The sequence below is a fragment of the Diabrotica virgifera genome, chromosome 7 (genome assembly GCF_917563875.1).
Source record: "Diabrotica virgifera virgifera chromosome 7, PGI_DIABVI_V3a".
NCBI classification, from domain to species: domain Eukaryota; kingdom Metazoa; phylum Arthropoda; class Insecta; order Coleoptera; family Chrysomelidae; genus Diabrotica; species Diabrotica virgifera.
Genome location: NC_065449.1, coordinates 84,301,836 through 84,322,882, shown reverse-complemented (window position 1 = coordinate 84,322,882; position 21,047 = coordinate 84,301,836). Strand labels below are relative to the sequence as shown.

General features: G+C 31.6%; 1 protein-coding gene across 2 annotated transcripts in view; it reads left to right on the top strand.

Annotated features, from left to right (window-relative positions):
- The window catches only part of LOC114325758 (cytokine receptor-like factor 3), a 79,552-nt gene extending 59,581 nt beyond the window's left edge, over positions 1–19,971 (top strand). For both annotated transcript variants that reach the window (XM_028273893.2, XM_028273892.2), the window contains 2 exons: positions 12,848–13,027; positions 19,510–19,971. In XM_028273893.2, coding sequence (XP_028129694.1) covers positions 12,848–13,027; positions 19,510–19,665 — 336 coding nt within the window. In that variant the 3' untranslated portion in view covers positions 19,666–19,971. The remainder of the gene's footprint in view (positions 1–12,847; positions 13,028–19,509) is intronic.
- Positions 19,972–21,047: the final 1,076 nt, after the last annotated feature.

Genomic DNA, 21,047 nt, shown 5'->3' with positions numbered 1-21,047 from the left:
ACAAAACAAACATAACAGGCATACAAACACTATAAACGAATAAGAAACTAAACGAATACTTTAGTCAGACAAACAAAAAAGGGAACAATTGGAGAGTTTCTCAAAACACGTGGAACACTACTTTTTCGGAACACAAAACGAAATATGAAAAGTGATCAGAGAAGAAAGAAAGGAGATGAACGAACTGATAAAAACGAAACACATTCAGAAGGAAACATAGGTAGACTATTTTCGATCTCTATTTGCTAAAGGTGACGATAATGAACGACCAACACCTGAAGTTACGACAAACGAAGAAATGAAGGAAGCATTAAGGAAATTAAAAAATAACACCAGCAAAGAACAGAATATCAAACGAACTCCTAAAGTACGGAGGACAAGATCTGACCAAACAACTATTAAAACTAATACAAAAAATAATAGAATACTACAAGAATGGATATCAAACATCCTAATATCTCTCTTAAAAAATTAATTTATATAACACAACATTAAAATTAACAACCAAAGTGATAACAAACAAACCGAATAAAATTATAACATTAGCAGAAAAACTTAGTGTCTATGCATTTTGGATTTATCGTAGATACGCGTGACATTGCAACCCTGACAGAACTAGTGGTGATATCCGCTGACTGTCTCAATTAGAATCAAACAAATTTATTCATAGCGTTGCCAACTGTTACTTTTTAAACAATGTCTGTATCGTGTCTCAGTTGCCATTATAATTTTTAGTAATGTGTTTTATTTTCAATCTAAATTTAATTATAAAAATTGTATTTTGGAACAACTTTTGATGTGAAAGTCCAAAGGTCAAAGGAACCATTTGCTTTACACTTAGTATTTATTACTAATGACAATATACAAATTGGTATACTGAAGAAATTCAATTGTGATTAGAAAGTGGCTATAATTAACAGAAGCAAACAATAATTAAAAGATAATTGATAATTATTCTTAACTGCAGGTATCCAAACAAAAATATGTACATTATTGTATAAACATATTTCATATTACTAAATTGTTTAGTGCCATTTTACACTGGACGTTCAAGGTTATCTGTGAAAGTAGCTAGGACCTGACTTTAGGGATTTATTTCTTTTTTACCTGCAGCTCATATAGTTTAATAAAACCGTCAAAATAGAATGCCATTCAATTAGATTTTCAAAGAATTTTCATTTTTCTCTGAGAAGCTGTCAGTTCTACACCGAGCGAAGTGTAGCCAATTGTAGTGTATATCTTTCTTTACCTATACGGTGTGTCAAAAGTAGCGGGACGGTCGAATATTTCGCGAAACGAACATCGGATCGAAAAACTGAAACCTGTTCAATGATTTTCAAAAATCTCTTAAATGACACCAAACACGACCCCCAAACCCCCCACTCTGAGGTGTTTGGTGGGGGTAACTTCAAAATCTTAAATAGGAACCCCCATTTTTATTGCAGATTTGACTACTTAAACAAAAAGGTTTATCTTTATTAGAGTTTCACGATATTCGATAAAAATATCTATATTGTATTGATATCGTATCGAAAATCAATAAGATACCGATACAATACATTTAGCAATATTAATGTCGATACGATCTTCATTATCTGAAATCAATACAATACTCTTGTATTGTCGATACGGAAGAGGTATTTAGATCATAATTATTTATTACATAAAAGTATAAGTGATCTGCAACCCAAGCATCAGCTGTTATAATATTTTACACTTGAGTGCATGAACTTGAAATTCTTGAGAGTGAGTAAATGTCTGTTATGATTACACTGTTTATATTATCATGTGGTATTTGTATGGCAATATTATGGAAGTACATATAAGTGATGATGACTCAAAAATAATTTTTAACAAATACTAAATTTCGATTTATTCCGAATCTCCGGGGATTTCCCTATATTTTCAAAAGTAGTTTTTAAACAATACAAATTAGTAAGTATTTGTCGACTTTTAAATAAGCATTCAGCCATATTCAATCTTTATAAGAATATACATTACATAAGCAATATTCGTAATATTTTTAGAATAATGTCCATTTGCCAAGCATGCAAAAGTGGGCATAAAGGGCCTACACAGCTCAGATGTATAATCCTTTTTATGTCGATATTTTATCGAGTATTGTATCGATATCGTATCGAAATCAATATCAATACGATATTTTTATAAGAAAGTATTGCCGATATCGATACTCGATACGATACTTCATTGGCATAATAACCGATACAATACTCAATACTTAAAAAGTATCCATATTGTATCGCATCGTGAAGCTCTAATCCTTATACACTAGACAAATTATGCAAATGGCCTAATATCTCTAGAAATTCACCTCTAAATAAAAAAAAAACAAAATACACGTGTTCAATATTTGTCAAAAATCTACCTAATGACAACAAACATGACCTCCGCCCTATTAGACGTTAAAGATAAAGATATTAAATTAATACGAACCCCTATTTTTTATTGCAGGTTCTAATTCTACAAAACGTTCTTATAAATAACTGTATTCAGTACCATAAAAATTAGTTTGCGGACTTCGGATCTATATATGTTTTTCAGTGATTACAGCACCATCTATCACGATTCGATAAAAAGTTCAGATAAATATTGTTTACTTTTTCACATAGTATCCTAACTTGTAATAAAAAATCTGGTTTTCCAAAAGATTTCAAAGTTGTCCCCAGCCCCACCTTGAGGGCGGTGTCGAGTTTGATAAATTTTTAAAAAATATTCATCCCGTGTTTTTTTTGGTTTTTCATTTGGAAGTGCGTTTCTCGATATATTAGACCGTTTCTATAATTTTATCTATGGTGTTGCCGTTGATTGGTATTGCGATATCGTTTTTTCCGAGGACTCCAAATCTGCAATAAAAATGTGGATTTCTATTTAATATTTCAAAGTTGCTTCCCTCCACGCTCTAGAAAGGGTCGTGTTTGGTACCAGTCGATAGATTTTTTTAAAATATTGAACCCGTGTTTTTGCTGTCTTCCGTTCCGAAGGCCGTCGCGCTTCTTTTGGCACACCCTGTATAATATTAGGAACAGAACGGTAACAACATTTTTGAAAAACCCAGCGACAGATCAATTTTTTATTAAAGGGGGCACATTTTCCGTCATTTTCGATTATTTTAGTTTTCAAAGATATCGTTTGAAAGCCCTTGCAGTTCTCTATACAGTAGTCTTTAAATTTTAAATTCATATATTTGATATTTCAAGTGATGACTTACAAAGACAATACTGACAAGACAAGACTTACAAGACTTTTCTTTCCACACCATGACTTATTTGTTTATTAATCGAAATTCAACTTTTCATATCAAATGTTTCTTCTTCTTAGAGTGCCTGTCCGTTCCGAATGTTGGCGATCATTCTGGCTATGATTACTTTGTTAGTTGCTATACGGAATAGTTGTGTTGAGGTCTTTCTATACCATGCTCTCAGGTTAGCAAGCCAGGATATTCTTCTTCGTCCTGGGGCCCTTTTTCCTTCAATTTTACCTTGTAAAATGCACTGGAGTAGCTCGTATCTGCCTTGATTTCTCATTATATGCCCTAAGTACTGCAGCTTACGGCCCTTCACGATGTTGACTAAATCTGCGGTTGTGTTCATCCTCCGTAGTACTTCTTCATTGGTGACTTTGTCTGTCCATGGTATCTTCAGGATCCTTCTGTACAACCATAGCTCAAAAGCTTGAAGTTTAGATAGAGTTTCCGCCTTCAAGGTCCACGTTTCTACTTCGTATAAAAGCACTGAGTACACGTAACATTTAAGGAGCCTTATCTTTGTTTTTAGAGTGATGTCATGGCTCTTGAACACAGAGCTCATAATCAAGAATGCACTTTTTGCCTTTCCGATGCGACAGATCAAATGTTTACCCAACTTTATCTTGTTACTGGTCTGTAGAAGTTAACACAATGATGTACGTCCCGTATTTATGGATTAAATTATATGTTAAACATATAAAGCTACTTTTAATGCTTCAGTTTTTAAAGAAATTGTTCTTCTTCATGTGCGTCATCCTTTAAGGACATTGGTGATCATCATGGCCCATTGTACTCTATCTGCAGCGATTCTGAAGAGTTCAATTGCTGTTTCTCCATTCCACTGCTTTAAATTTTTCAACCAGGACGTGCGTCGTCTACCCTGTCCTCTTTTTCCTTAAACTGTCCCTTGTACAACCAATCGCATCAACTCATATTTTTCATTTCTTAGTACAATCCGGCAAGCCAGAGCTGGCGCGTGACCTTGAGCGAAAATTCACAGCAAGAAATACACAATACGAGAAGGTCAGCCGATAGTTCTCGCTTGTCGGATTGTATGTGACCGGAGTAGCTCATTTTTCTTTCCTTCATAGTGTTGAGGATTTCCTTTTCTTTTTTCATCTTTCTTAATGTTTCCGTGTTCGTTATGTGTTGTGACCATGATAACATAACACCACATCTCAAAGCTGATAAGTCTTTTTTCAATTCCGTCCGTAATTGTCCACGTTTCAACTCCATATAAAAGCACAGAAAATATGTAACATCTCAATATTATAGTTCTGATTTCTATTCCTTGTTCTATAGCAAGGCATTGTTAAATACACTTGAGTCCAGGGTTCTTTACCCGTGCGTCATCATTTAAAGCATACGAAATAAGTCGGAAATCTATTCCACGCAACAGCATGTGACAGAAAGTGGGTACTGCTCCGATCACGGATTAAATTTATAAATTTGACGTTGTCAAACAAATAGAACCTACAGGTGCAGAATTACATCTACATTTGAAGTAGGCAACATAAATTCTTTTAATATCATTAGTGACACTAAATGATGCCATGAGAGCCAGTGTGGCCTAACTGATTTTAAGATTACTTTATACAGGGTGAGTCACCACTAACGGGACGGAAGATTACACCGAAACGGTAAAAGATTTGAAAAAAATTTAAATTGAATAGTTTGTAAGTTGATAAAAGCTACATTTTAAAATTATGTTGGTATATACAGGGTGTCCCAATAAATGGCGGCGTATCAAAATTATATTTTTTTCTTATGGAACACCCTGTATTTTATTGCACTTTTTAATTGTCCGCAAAAATAAGGTATAGTTTCATAAGGCTTCTCTATACCTATGTACAGAGTGTTCTGAGTTATGTTGACTTTTCTTAAAATGTAAAGCTTTAAAAGAAGGCTTATTCTCAAGTTATTTAAGAAATTATAAAAACATTACTGTTACATCTAAATAGTTGGATATTGGTTGAATGTATTCCATGATTAATTATTACACATTTGTCTACAGGGTGTTCAAAATTTACAGTTTCATTATTGGAGTATTCAATATGTGATATGATGCTTATTTTAAATGGAACACCATGTATATTAATAAATAATTATACTAACCAAATTTACCTCTTTCGAATGGTATATGAATGTCCTATACCTAGGTGTCATAGTTTTTGCGTAATTTACAATTATTTAAATTCTTAATCTGTAAATCGATTTTAAAACAAAATATTATTAATGTCATTGTATGACATTGTCAGTTTATGACAGTACGGTCTGGTAATTATCAAAACTATAAACATCCGTGTATGATATTCAATTTTTTTTTTACTTAAAATGGCTTTGGAAGAGCCAATTACATTCAAATTTAATTGTTCCTAAAAATGAATAATCACACTATCTTTGAAAGAGTAGATATGCTACTTTGCATTGGGGAATATTTTTAAAATTTTCTCTTAGCTTCTAAAGTTTACGCTTAAAAGTATCCTGATAGAAGACACCCAAAAAAGGACGTTTTTGAGAAATGTCTCGATAGATTCCGTGCTGCTGGTAATGTTGCATAGATAGGAAAAGTTAAATAAAAATAAACCATTTATTTTTGATGACGTCAACGAACTTGATATCCTGCTTTCTGTTACGGAAAACCCAAATACTAGTACCTACGTGAAAAATGTCGAGTCAATTGGAGATCAGTCAAACAAGTGTACGTAGAATACATAAGAAAAACCACTATCATCCATATAAAACTCAACTACACCAGCATTAGACAGAACAGGAACGTTTAACTTTTCGTTTATAGACTTTAGAATTTGGAGAAGATCCTAATTTTTTTTTAAGAATGTATTGTGTACAGACGAATCTACCTACTTTTAATAATAATCATCTAGTTAATAGACATAGCTTTCATTTTATTATGATACAGTAAACAAACATTTTACTGTTGATCGCCAACACCGATGAAGTGTTAATGTTTGGGGCAGTATTCTGAGCCAGTACGTTATCGACCCATATTTTTTTGACGAAAATCTGAATGGAGCAACTTTTTTAAATTTCCTAAAACAAGTTTTTTGAATCCTTCTTAAAACCTTCCACTTAGCGTGCGAACAAACATGTGGCTCCAATTGGACGGAGCTCCTGCTTATTTTTGACGTGATGTTACGAACAACCTCAACATAAAATTTAGAAATAAATGGATAGATAGATTCGGTCCATATATTTGGCCACCTAGGTCACCAGGATTGACCAAGATGAATTTTTTTAAATGAGGCTATATTAAAAATATTGTAAATGCTGCACTTCCTAACCCAGGAACCTGTGTTTAGTACAATCTTTGATTAATATACATGGTGTTCTAATAAAATACCCATCATATTATGCTACATTGAATAATCTAATAATGAAACTGTAAATTTTGAACACCCTGTAAATAAATGTGTAATAATCAATCATGGAATGCATTAATTATAAGATAATTAGAAGACCATATTATCATAAAATGACAATGTCATACAATGACATTAATTAACTTCACCTTTTGTTTTAAAATCGATTTAAAGAGTAAGAATTTAAATAATTGTAAATTATGCAAAAACTATGAGACCTAGGTATAGGACATCCATATACCATTCGAAAGAGGTAAATTTGTTAAGTATAATTATTTATTAATATACATTGTGTTCCATTTAAAATACGCATCATATGACACATTGAATACCCCACTAATGAAACTATTGATTTTGAACACCCTGTAGACAAATGTATAATAATTAATCATGGAATACATTCAACCAATATCCAATTATTTAGATGTAAAAGTAATGTTTTTATAATTTCTTAAATAACTTGAGAATAAGCCTCCTTTTAAAACTTTATATTTTAAGAAAAGTCAACATAACTCAGAACACTCTGTACATAGGTATAGGGAAGCCTTATGAAACTATACCTTATGTTTTGTGGAAAATTAAAAAATGCAATAAAATACAGGGTATTCCATAAGAAAAAATATAACTTTGATACGCCGCCATTTATTGGGACACCCTGTATATTTCAAAATAATTTTAAAATGTAGCTTTTATCAACTTACAAACTATTCAATTTAAATTTTTTTCAAATCTTTTACCGTTTCGGTGTAATCTTCCGTCCCGTTAGTGGTGACTCACCCTGTATAATCAAAGAAAATGATCAGAAGCTATCAATAGGGCTTTTCATTCACAGTCATTTGTTTCGAGCTTCTGTCATTTGTCGTATAATCCGTGTATATTAATATTATACACAGATTATACAACATATGACAGAAGCTCGAAACAAATGACAATCGATGAAAAGCCCTATGTCCGATTGTTTTAGTAATTGTATGTTGACCAATAATGATTCTTGATCAACATAAAACTACTAAAACAATCGGACATTGTTAGCTTCTGATCATTTTCTTTGATTGTGTAAAGTAATGTTAAAATCAGCTAGGCCACTCTGGCTCTCACGGCCTCAAATATTTGTTATAATTGTTATAATATAATTATTTGAAAATAAAATATTTTCATTTTCTTATTTACCTATTTCACTTTTACGTAAACTTAAACACAACCATTTCTTCTCTTGTAAATGAGGTTAATTTTGTATGTAAATTAACACAATTACCGTAAAATTTCAAACTCCAGTATAAAATTGGTTGTAAAAATGTTGTTCTGAAGGAAGCTATTTCTTGCTTGTAAAAACAACTGTTTGTTTAATATAAATAACTTCTAAATGCAAAAACAGGGCAATATAACAACAAAAAATCCAACCGTTGGCGAATGGATTTAGTGTCCGCAGTCATATAAACCCAAATAAACAACAACAAAAATCCAACCAACTGACAGTGACAAGTAAACAAACCAGAAACGTCACAAATAATTGTATGTACTTAAATTCTGAGAAGCGCCATTTTTGTACATATCTCTTTTCGATGTACTGATTCTAGAGCGTTTATAAAAATTACATGTGTCTTTACTTTAATAACATACTCTGGGCTAATTAGCAAAATACAAGGAAAAGTTATTTACCAGCAATTTTATTGCTGGAATCGAATCTTATTATTGTATGTATTAATAATACAGGTATGCAAAGTCCGCAGATAGTGTGCTACTTTTTTTTATAAACAAAATGGCGCCCGAAAATCGTGTTTTTTCAATTTTTGTTCTATTACTCCAAAGATTTTAACTTTACACCAAAAACACGCAAATAAAAATTTACCGCAATTAAATTCTGCATAGAGACGTGTTTTTCCAACAAAATCTTTAATTTTCAACTAAAATTTTAGATAAGTAATTGTTAATCAATAATTAAATATCTTGGTAATGTAAAAGTCCTTTTCGTATAGATTATAATTCCAGAAGCCGATGTAAACTGAATGAACAGTTTAGCAACAATTGAATTGTTAATTAAAAATTTACGGTCGCTATAATAACGACAATAATTATGATGCATAAGAATACCTATGATTTTTTCATAAAAAGATACTATACCTATCTAATGTATTTTACAGAATTGAAATTGGACTATTTAAGCGGCCTCTGGAATATTTTAAAATTATAAACAATTTTTTGGCTTATAAACAAATAGAATATCTCGAAAAATATTAAACTAAATTAAATTGTGAAAACGGTACTCGAAAAACAGCGGCAGAACGCTTCTTTCAAAAGAAAAAACGTTTAATTATGACGAGTGGTTCCTGAGATACAACCGGTCAAAGTTGACCGGAATTTACGGCAAAGATATAAACAAAAGAATCATAATTTTCAAACCATCACCTTTTTATTTTTGTCCTCTTTCTCCACACCAATTTTAATATCTTTAAAATATTCATGACATATATTATTATAATAAAAACTATCGATAATACGTGTGAAAATTGCCAAAAATAGCAAAATTCCAATCAAAAATTAGGTTGGAGAAAATGTAACCCTCAAAGTTCAAAATCGGTATACGTTAAAAAAATGCATTTTCTCGGCTTCCCATGGATCAATTTCCTTCATTCTTTTTTTGTTCCCTAATAACTCGAGTAGAGCCATCGAACTAACGTATTATTAAATGTCAAACTTGCTTTTGTTTTGTTATAATAGATTAATTTATTTATAAGAACAGAAAACTACATATTTTTCCAGTTGTAGGCTTTTTTTTTAGATAAACTTACTACAAGTGTACCTTTTAAAGTTAAAAACATAAATATTCTCATTTGAAAGCTGTATAATCATTTAAACAATTTTTATTTAAACAAATTAAAATTTTGTGTTATAATAAAAAAAATAAATTTATTATAGCAAAACAAAAGCAAGTTTGACATTTAATATTGCGTTAGTTCGATGGCTCTACTCGAGTTACTTGGGAACAAAAAAAGAATGAAGGAAATTGCCCCATGGGAAGCCGAGAAAATGCATTTTTTTAACGTATACCGATTTTGAACTTTGAGGGTTACATTTTCATCAACCTAATTTTTGATTGGAATTTTGCCATTTTTGGCAATTTTCACACGTATTATCGATAGTTTTTATTATAATAATATATGTTATGAGTATTTTAAGGATATGAAAATTGGTGTGGAGAAAGAGGACAAAAATAAAAAGGTGATGGTTTGAAAATTATGATTTTCTTGTTTATATCTTTGCCGTAAATTCCGGTCAACTTTGACCGGTTGTATCTCAGGAACTACTCATAATAATTAAACGTTTTTTCTTTTAAATGAAGCGTCCTAGCGCTGCTTTTCGAATACCATTTTTACAATTTAATTTAGTTTAATATTTCCCGAGATATTCTATTTGTTTATAAGCCAAAAAATTCTTTATAATTTTAAAATATTCCTGAGGCCGCCTAAATAGTCCAATTTCATTTCTGTAAAGTACATTAGATAGGTATAGTATTTTTTTATGAAAAAATCATAGTTATTCTTATGCATCATAATTATTGTGGTTATTATAGCAACCGTAAATTTTTAATTAACAATTCAATTGTTGCTAAATTGTTTATTCAATTTCCATCAGCTTCTGGAAGTATAATCTATACGAAAAGGGCTTTTACGTTACCAAGCTATTTAATTATTGATTAACAATTACTTATCTAAAAGTTTAGTTGAAAATTAAAGATTTTGTTGGAAAAACCCGCTTTTTCCGGAGAAAGTTTTCGTCTAACTAATCGGAAAAAACATGTCTCTATGCAGAATTTAATTGCGCTGAATTTATATTTGAGTGTTTTTGGTGTAAAGTTAAAATCTTTGTAGTTACAGAGCAAAAATTGAAAAAAACACGATTTTCGGGCGCCATTTTGTTTATAAAAAAAGTAGCACACTATCTGCGGACTTTGCATACCTATATTATTAATATATACAATCATAAGATTCGATTCCAGCAATAAAATTGCTGGTAAATAACTTTTCCCAAAAATGGCCTAATCTCCGATAAGCAGCCCAGACTAACAGGCGATATCTGGTTTGTCTTTATTTTTATAGTTTCATATTAGGCTATTGATTATGTTCAAAATAAAAGAACTAAAAGGAACTACAACGTTAACGGGATTTTATTGTCTCATGTGGTCAATGGACCTCTAGATTTGAAAAATTCGCGGAGTGCTACCATTTAAATGGGTGCGTTTTTGAGAAATGGCTGAATTAGTCCCTAGGCACGGGGTAAATTAGGGTGAGTTCTATGAACTTTTGGTACAAACACGTCTATAGGAAAATTGTTCCACATTAAATTTACTATCGAAATATCACATTTTAAAGTCAAAAGAAAAGCAAGAAAAAAACAAGAAAGAAAGCAATTTTGTTTTTTGTATCATTACTTTTTTCCACAGGGATATAGGTATAGGCATTGCTTCAGCGAAAAATAATTTCCATCCTTCTTCTTTAAACAGACGTTTGGTAGAAGCCTCTATGATTCATAGTTTCTTAAACAGGATTTTTCAAAGTTCGCCGCTCACAGCATTTTTGGGCAATTTTTCCGATTATTTCGCAAACATTGTTGTGTAACTTTTTTCTACGCATTTCTAGGTATATGCAATGTCACATTTAGTAGAAAGAGAAGTCAATTACCTTTAAAATGGTCTATTGTATAGGGTTGTACGACTATTTTTGAGCAAGTTATGCTTTTTCAAGGTTTTATACTTTTAATGATTTTTGATATTTTTATGATGATTTTTTAAATTTCTCATTATGACTTTTTTTCTTGTAAATTTAGGTATTCACATTGTGAAATAAAAAAGCTTATTTTCTTTACATTAAAATGGTGTATTGCAAAAAATTCTAGGACTATTTTTAAACAAGATTTTTTTTAAACAAGTGTATCCGTAATTTGAGAAAAATTTTAAAATTTCAATTAAAAAAATATAATTGCACATTATAACATACTTTTTAATTCCAAATAACTTTTCTTAATAACACTTTTCGATATTGTGACATATAAAGGTACTTTTGAGCAAAATTCATATTTTTAACATACCTCGTACACTATTGATACAATTTTATATCTGATGATTGCATCTTAGATTTTAGACTATGAAGATCATTTTATAAAGAATATTTTTTTCATAAAGTTAATAATAAAAAAGTTTTCCATATGGCTCCAACTTAGTGGGACCTATTAATTGCATGTGTATATGTCACATTTTGAAGAAGCATATCTTGTTTAAAGTTAGTTCTAGAATTTTTTACAATACACCATTTACAATACAGCAAAGAAAATAAGCTTGCTGTTTTATTACACAATATACCTAAATATACAATAAAAAAAGTTATAATGAGAAACTTAAAAATAATCGTGAAATATATAAAAAATCATTAAAAGTATAAAATTTTGAAAAATCATATCTTGCTTAAAACTAGTCATACAGCCTTCTACGATTGACAGTTTTAAAGGTAATGGACTTTTCTTCCTATTAAATATGACATTGCATACACCTAAAGCTGCGTAGAAAAAGGTTACAGAACAATGTTTCCAAAGTAACAAGGAAAATGGCCCAAAATCGCTGTGAGTGACGAACTTTGAAAAATCATATTTTGACAACTGTAAATCATGGAGACTTCTACTGAACGTCATTTTAAAGAGGAAAGGCTGAAGTTTTCTTTCTGTGAGATAATGCCTATACCTATATCCCCGTGGAAAAAAGTTAAGGGACAAAAAGCAAAATTGCTATCTTTCGTGTTTTTTTCTTGCTTTTCTTTTGAATATATTTTTGTACAAAAAAATATTTTTGATTTCATAATGTGATATTTCGATAGTAAAATTAACCTGGAACAATTTTCCTGTAGACGTGTTTGTACCAAATGTCTCGCCAAATAACTCACCTTAATTCGCCCTGTGCCTAGGGACTAATTCACCCCTTTCTCAAAAACGCACCCCTTTAAATGGTAGCACTTCGCGGTTTTCTCATATTTAAAGGTCCATTGACTGTATGAAACAATAAAACTTCGTTAACGTTGTAGTTCCTTTGTGGAAGACAATGATGCTAGATAAAAAGTATGTATTTTATCTCGCCAGGTATTAATGACGCACGCACTGGACTCAAGTGTATTAATATCAAGAATGAAATATTTGCCCAATATAATCTTGTTTATAGTTTTTAGAAGGTCACCCGAGCGATGCAGTAGTGGGTCTTGTATGTGAAGGATTGGATGAACTGCCAAAAAATGTAAAGCAATGCAAGGAAGGCACGTTTGTTATTAACAGAAATGGGAAGATTAGTGTCGATGGCGTGGAAAAGTCGACAGTTTTGCCAGAATTTCATAGAGGTTCTAAGGTAAGAACAGTCAATTAGATCGAGAGACAGCTTAACCCATTAACGTTTACGGGTACCATATGGAGCCAACAAATTGCGTGCGCATCCGAGTCTATTTACCATATTATTTGGTGAAATTTCGCAGAGAGATTCGGCCTATTTGTAGTTCAAGGTTTCCTCTTCTTGAATGAACAACTCAAATTTAGTTTTATAGTAATAAATTTTTGAATTTACGGTTGGTTTTGTTTGTACCAAAATATGAACATTTGTCTCGTGTAAGTGTTTCCTTTATTACTTTTTTTGTACTAGGATCCTCCTTTTTGTTTTCAAAAGATTTTCTAAAAAAAATACCAAGTTTCTTGTAAAAGGTATATATTAAAATACCCTAAATAAGGGTCACAATACAAAACGTTTTCGGATTAAGGAATCCATCATCAGTGTTTAAAAGCCCTAAATTAAGTATAACCTAATTAAATGAGATAAAAGTTAAAATTGACAGAGGTTTTCAAGAACAAGAGGTCATACTTACAAAATTTGCATGCCTGAGCCACCAAAATGTATAGGGTAAAAACCCTTTAAATGTAAATAATAAAGATATTTTACATATTTATATAAAATTCATCGGATGTTATAGATAAACCTGGATGTTACCCAGGGCAACACAGGACTCTCCCCACGTGGTTGGAACTTTTTTTGGAGAAAACCTCACATATTGGATTTCAATGGCCAACTGACAAGTGAATTCAAGAGCAACCCGAAATGACATCAAGAACTGTCAATGTAACCTAGTTGTAATATTACTTCAGCCACAACGTTAAAGATTAATTTAAATGTTTTAAGATAAAAAACAGTATCAAATTTACAAATAGTAAAAATAAAAGATGTTCACAAAATATGAAAGATTTTTTTTTCCTAGAAATAATGCATTAATTAAGTATTCAAAATAGGGAAATGAAATGTTTACGTTACAGGAAGTTATGCAGTCAACAATACCAATAGGTGTTGTATTAGTGGTATGAAATTGTCAATACGATTAGACAAATAATGGTAAAGGCCTTATACTAGGAACACAAAATAGTATGTAATGTGTACATATGTGTACGATTTTAAGAGTATTGATAAAATGATAATTGTTTAATGACTGATAACTTTCTTGGTAGTCGACCCAACATAAATTGTATAATGATAGAAAAAGTGATATGATAATTGTAAAAATACTGTTTTGTTTTTATCTGATATTTATCTGAAAATGAGACTAAAGTAACTTGATGAAACTGAGTCCTCCAGAGACCTGACATCAAATTGGTTAAAAATGAAATGGTTGTAAAATATGGGGGGGAGTAGGACAGTATGAGAAGTCTGACAGAGTATGTTGTGATATTGGACCATGGAAGATGTGTATTGTGTTGTTATGAAATAAGAGTTATCTAATCATAGCTTATAGATTAGATAACTCTTACTACTAACTCTTATCCTAACTAGGTTACATTGACAGTTCTTGATGTCATTTCGGGTTGCTCTTGAATTCACTTGTCAGTTGGCCATTGAAATCCAATATGTGAGGTTTTCTCCAAAAAAAGTTCCAACCACGTGGGGAGAGTCCTGTGTTGCCCTGGGTAACATCCAGGTTTATCTATAACATCCGATGAATTTTATATAAATATGTAAAATATCTTTATTATTTACATTTAAAGGGTTTTTACCCTATACATTTTGGTGGCTCAGGCATGCAAATTTTGTAAGTATGACCTCTTGTTCTTGAAAACCTCTGTCAATTTTAACTTTTATCTCATTTAATTAGGTTATACTTAATTTTAGGGCTTTTAAACACTGATGATGGATTCCTTAATCCGAAAACGTTTTGTATTGTGACCCTTATTTAGGGTATTTTAATATATACCTTTTACAAGAAACTTGGTATTTTTGTGATTTATGGTATACAGCCAGCTACAGGAAGTTTATTTTCCTCGTGGATTTTCTAAAAACTTTAATAAACAACTTGTACGGCTTTTCGTATTATTTTATCTTGTTTTTTCATAATTAAGCAAAAAATATTGGTGTTCCCAAACGGAACCGCTATTCTTTTTTACTTTTCTTATTTTTAGAGGAATTTCTTTGAAAGAAGATCTCGGTAAAGCTTGGGAGGAAAACGAAAGTAATAACGTTGTTTCTGCCGTTTACATAGAATCTTCATATACTAACATTTTGACAGACGAGAATTCAGCAGATGAAGATGACGTGGGTTTTATTGATAATTGAAATTGTAACCAGCTATCTTCAGGAGCGGAAATTGTATTTTCGAATAATACGGGAAAAATGGTATTGGCATATTTTTTCATACCTAGTGGAAGCGAACATTAAAAATGCGTGGAAGTTGTATAGAAAATCTGGCCGTAACATTAGCCAATTGGAATTTACACGGGATATCATCCAAATGTGTCTAATAAGACATAAAATCCCACCGAAAGCACTAGGAAGAGTGTCCGCAGCTGCAAGAAATGACTCTCGAATTGGAGATATTCGGTACGAAGGACTAAATCATTTTGTGGTTTCTGTGACCAAATCAGAAAACAAAAAATGAAGAAGCGCACGAATTGGATTTTTAAGCCTAGGGAGAACAGTGTGCTGCAAATATGCTGTTGTGCTTTGTATTGAGTGTTTTCGCAATTTTCATACCAAGTAACTCTTAACGAACATCTATCGGGTTCGCGCCTAGTGGTCCCATATGGGAACCGTTTTTTTCTCAATAATAATTATTTCATTTACAAACAATTTTCTTCTTACGTTTTGTACAGAATACTGTTACATTTAAATATTTTTAATAAATTTTGTTGAAAACAAATTTTTTTTTCTCAACGTTAATCGGTTAAGATTGAATTTGCTTCAGGGGCCACCACCATCAGTTGACATATGTTTCTTTCTTATAGAGTCGTCAGAACTGTCTGTGATGGTGGTGTACCCTGAAGCAAATTTAAATCCAGTTGTCTAGTAAACAAAATAATAAATAATTATTTGTTGTCGAAGGCATTCGCAACATCTGTTCAAATAAAAAGAAATCTAAAGGATTCTATAGGTCAGAAAACAGAATTTTTGGTTTTATTGGTATTTATATGGTATTATTATTCCAGATTTAGCCATACGGCTCACACTCCCTCTAAGGGGAAAATTGACTCATTCCAGATACTTACGGTATCAAAAGGATTGAGCTCTGGTGGGACTCTTTCCGTGTTATCGAGCCCTAAGTGACTTAGTATGCAGGTGTATCTCCCAAAAATTTTCGTACACATCTGGCCGTTGCGAGTAGTACAGCTTTCTGCATGGTCTTGTAAAAATGTTCATTTAGACCCAGCTTTTTTATACTTTCGAGGAGGTTCTTCGGAATGACTCCAGTAGTAGACATAGTAATAGGTATCGTCTGCGTACTTTGCATTCTCCATTGTCTTCGTATTTTAATTTCCAGATCTCTGTACTTGGCGATCTTTTCAGTAAATTTACTACGTAGATTATTGTTGTTAGGTATCGCCACATCAATTAGTGTTGTTTGTCTTATTAATTTATTAACTAGTACGAGATCTGGTCTATTATGTGCCACTGTTTGGTCTGTGAGCACAGTGCGGTCCCAGTATAGCTTGTAGTTGCCATCCTCAAGCATACTCTCAGGGACGTATTGATAATATGGGAGATGGTCCGTTTGGAGAAGTCCCAGCTTGATAGCTATCTCTTTATGAAGGATTTTTCCCACTGCGCGATGCCGTTCCTTGTATTCAGTTGCAGCAAATGCCTGGCAGCCCCCTGTAAGATGTTGGATGGTTTCTTGGGCTTAACATCCATATCGGCATCTGTCGTTTTGAACCTGAGGGTCTTTGACGATATATTTCAGGTAATTTCTGGTTGGTATAACCTGATCCTGAATTGCCAGTAATGAACTTTCCGTTTCAGGGAACATCTTTCTAGATGTCAACCAATAGTTCGACGCTGTATTGTCGATATAGTCTTGGCTGACCTCATTGGGATGTCGCCCGTGCAGAGGTTTACCCATCCAGGTGCGCATTTTTTCGTCTTTAGTGAGGTGGTTTATGCGCATTTCTGGTTCCCTCAGTTTGATCGGTGTTGTGTCATCTACGGCGCAAATAGCGCGATGTAGAGTAGATGTCTCAGCTTGCATCTGAAAATAAGTTCTTAAATTAGCAATTTGTTTATCTAATTGCTCACATATATCCATAAGTCCTCTTCCTCCTAGATTCCGTGGTAATCAGCCGTGTGATGGATGACCGAAGTTATCTTTAACGTTTGAGTTAAAGTTAAGATAACTTTCAGGAATAACGTGCCCATAACTATTTACGTAAATTCGGTGTGATGTATCTGTCGCCGTTATGAGATAGTTATTTCTTCAACGTTAAAAAAGAGAAATAACATTTGACTTACAAAGTTTGAAGTAACAAAGAGAACCTGATGTTGAAATAGTACAAGTTGGAGTGAGCGCGAGAGATTGATCGGAACCACGATCGGAACATGCCCCAGGCTTGAAAGGATGGGACGATGCCCATAAAAACAGCGTTGTCAAAGTTGGTACAATTGTACCAAGTTGATACAATTAACAACCAAACTTTTGATACTAAAGTGTCATTAAAGTAAAAACCTCCAATTTTGTGATATAAGAAATTTGCTTCAAATAACATTAAACGACGCTATTTTTAAGTTTTTGTACAAAATGTGTTGGTTTAGTACATTTTGTGTCACTATTTCAGTCATTCCAGTGCATTTATTCCATAATTTACAAAAATTTATCTGGCAACATTGCATATGTTTATAAATTTCAACTTATATTCAACAATTATCAGCCGTGTGATGAATTACAGAAGTTATTTTTAACGTTTGCGTTAAAGTTAACATAACTATCTCCATAAATATAAAACGTAAATTCGGTGTGATGGATCATCCACCGTTATGAGATGAATCATTGAGTTATTTCTTAGACGTTATAGGACGGAAGAAAATATTAAGTTGTCTAAAAAGAGAACCTTATGCAGAATCAGTACAAGTTGGAGCGAGAAAGAGAATCACGAGAAGTTGGTATCCTACATACCGGCTGCCGATGACAGAACAGCTTGCTGTTCGCTGTTCGGTATGGTTCGGTGGTGAATCGTAAAAGTAGATAGAAAGAAGTACTTATACTAAATTTACATTCAAGATGCAGTAGAAATAAATAAACCAAGACACGTTAAATGTTACTAGGAGCACTCTCGAATCATAATTTGCAATGTATAAACTTTGGAAATCATGATTTGGGAATTACAATGTATATAGGTACATTGTAAATTAAAATCCGGGAGTGGTCCTAGTAGCATTTAACGTGTCTTGGTTTGTTTATTTCTACTGCATCTTGATTGTAAATTTAGTATAAAACGCTTGGATTTGGATGTTTATAAATAGAAATTTCAATTTGTATCTCTCGATTTGATTTTTGTATAATTTTGTATAATTACCATTCTAGTTTTAAATTATTAGCTTTCTTTTTCATTTTTATTATTGTTTTAATTTTATTACCTACGTGTTTTTAATTGTTATCTTAGATCTATGTTTTTGATAATTTTGTGCTGCTTTATGTTTGATATTAAATTTGATTTATTAAAAATAAAATGAAACACAAGGTCCTGGGACAACCTGAAACAGCGTTTTACGTTAAATATTCACTTGATTTCTATCTAAAAACGAATTAAAATATAAACCTAACCTTACAATCCTTAACATAACTACAGAGTTATCTCATAAATTGAGGTTTAACGTCGCGTTATAAAGTGACAGTTGATATATCAGATAACTCAAGAACTGTCAAGAAATAACGCAAATAGTTAAGTTAAATATGATACATCACACCAATTCGAGGATTATACCTTAACTACAGGATAACTTTACGTTAACGATAACTTCGGTCATCCATCACACGGCTGATTACTCGTTACAGCATAAAACATTAAGGGCCGGTTGTTCGAACGCTAATCAACAATGATCACTATCAAATATTTAATTACTGTCACCAAAACTGTCAATGTCAACTTTTATTGGGTTGCTGAAAACATAATTGATTAAAATTATGAGATTAGTTAATCAATTAACATAACAATTATTAACATAATTGATTAAGTAATTTCATATTATGTTTTCAGGAACCCAAACAAAGTTGATATTGACAGTTGGTGACAGTAATTAAATATTTGATAATGATCATTGTTGATTAGCTTTCGAACAACCGGCCCTTAAAGTGCCTATTTCGGTTGTTACAGACTATTTGTCTAAGCAGACATTTAAGTGTGAATGACGTCTATGCTCATATTTTCATGTAGCTGTTTTGTTTAGTATCAATGAGTTCATATCTTTCATACAGCGTTTCTATCAAACTAACACGTTAATGAAGCGTACTATATTAAGTCACAGTCCACATTAGGCCAAACCAACCAACAATGTTGTAGTATTATTGTTCTCTCAGATTTTTTTTATTTTAGGTTACTTTCACATGCCAAGAAGTCAACGATAAACTCAGAATAAACATTGACTCGAAAGATCGAATAGTTACATATGATTGGTCCGTCAGTCCAGATATTAAAATGTATTTTGTTGCTCAATTTTCATCGGCCAACTGGAAGGTGATGGTTGAATAAGAATAAGCTAAGCAAGAACAAAACATTACTATGGATATTGGTTTAACTGCTTTAACTTTAACGGATGGATTATTAATTTTGGGAAATGACACCAGAAAAATATTTTAAATTATTTTTATTACATTAAATTAAATTTGAACCTAAAAAATACACTTAGGAAATTTTTGCTCAAGTGCTAAAAAAGTATAGAAAAAGTAATGAGATTATGTTTAAACATTAAAAAAATGTTTTAAAAAACTGTACAGTATTAAATTTCAACGATCTGTTAAGAAATATGCATATCATTCATTATATACATTGTTTCTATGAATTGTTTTATTTTCTCACCAATTCCATACAGTTAAGATACAGGGTGGGGCATTAGTGTGACAAAGTCTAATTACACGTTTGTCGTAAGAGATACGAAAAAAAGTTATTTACATAAAAGTTAGGGCCCGGACAGTACCATAATTTAAAAATATTTTCAGATATACAGGTCACCCGTATTGACAGGGTGACACAAACTTGTTTTTAAAATAGAACACCCTGTATATTTTTACATTTTTGGATTCTACTCGATGTCTTCTTTCTCAAAATATAGGGATTTGTAATATTATACGAGGTAGTTTAAAAGATAATTACGTTTTATTGTTAATTTCGTAGCAATATTCACACCCTGTAGAATTGTGGTGATTTATCATCAAAGTTTCTATTTATGGTCAAACGATTTCTAATGTAGTCTACTATTGTTAAACAATAATATAGCGAAAAGTTTAATATTAATATACAGGGTTGGTCAAAACTCGGATAAGTATTTTCTGAATTTTCTTAAATGGAACACCCTGTATTTTAGTATTCTAATGAAATGATATTTTATGGTACTTTTTTATTTCTTAAGCATTCCCTAGACGTAAGTGCTTTATTTTTGAGTTATCCGTGATTATTTAATCCAAACATTAATTGCAACAAAAATTACTTGAAATTTTATTAGGTGGCTGTGCAAATATTCAATCAAAAATAATTTTTCGAAAAAAGTGGATATTAATCTAGACTGGTCCTTAATTTATTAATTTTGGATGAGATATCTAAATACCTACGTAGTTAAGATTGTTGGTGCGTAAAATATTAATAAAAAAATTACACTTTTATAAAAAAAATACTTTTTAAAAAATAAACTGTTTTATAATAAAACGTTTTTATTATTTATAGGAGAGAATATAAAATAATTTGACGATATAAAATGCTTAAAATTCCAAAATTTACACTATAATAAAAAAGTCCTTTTCATAATAACACGGTTTTGTTATATACAGGACACAACATGTTTCGAAAGAATAAAATATGAATTTTTAGTAGGTGTATTAACTGTTAAAATTATAATTCCAAAAATTACACTAGTATAA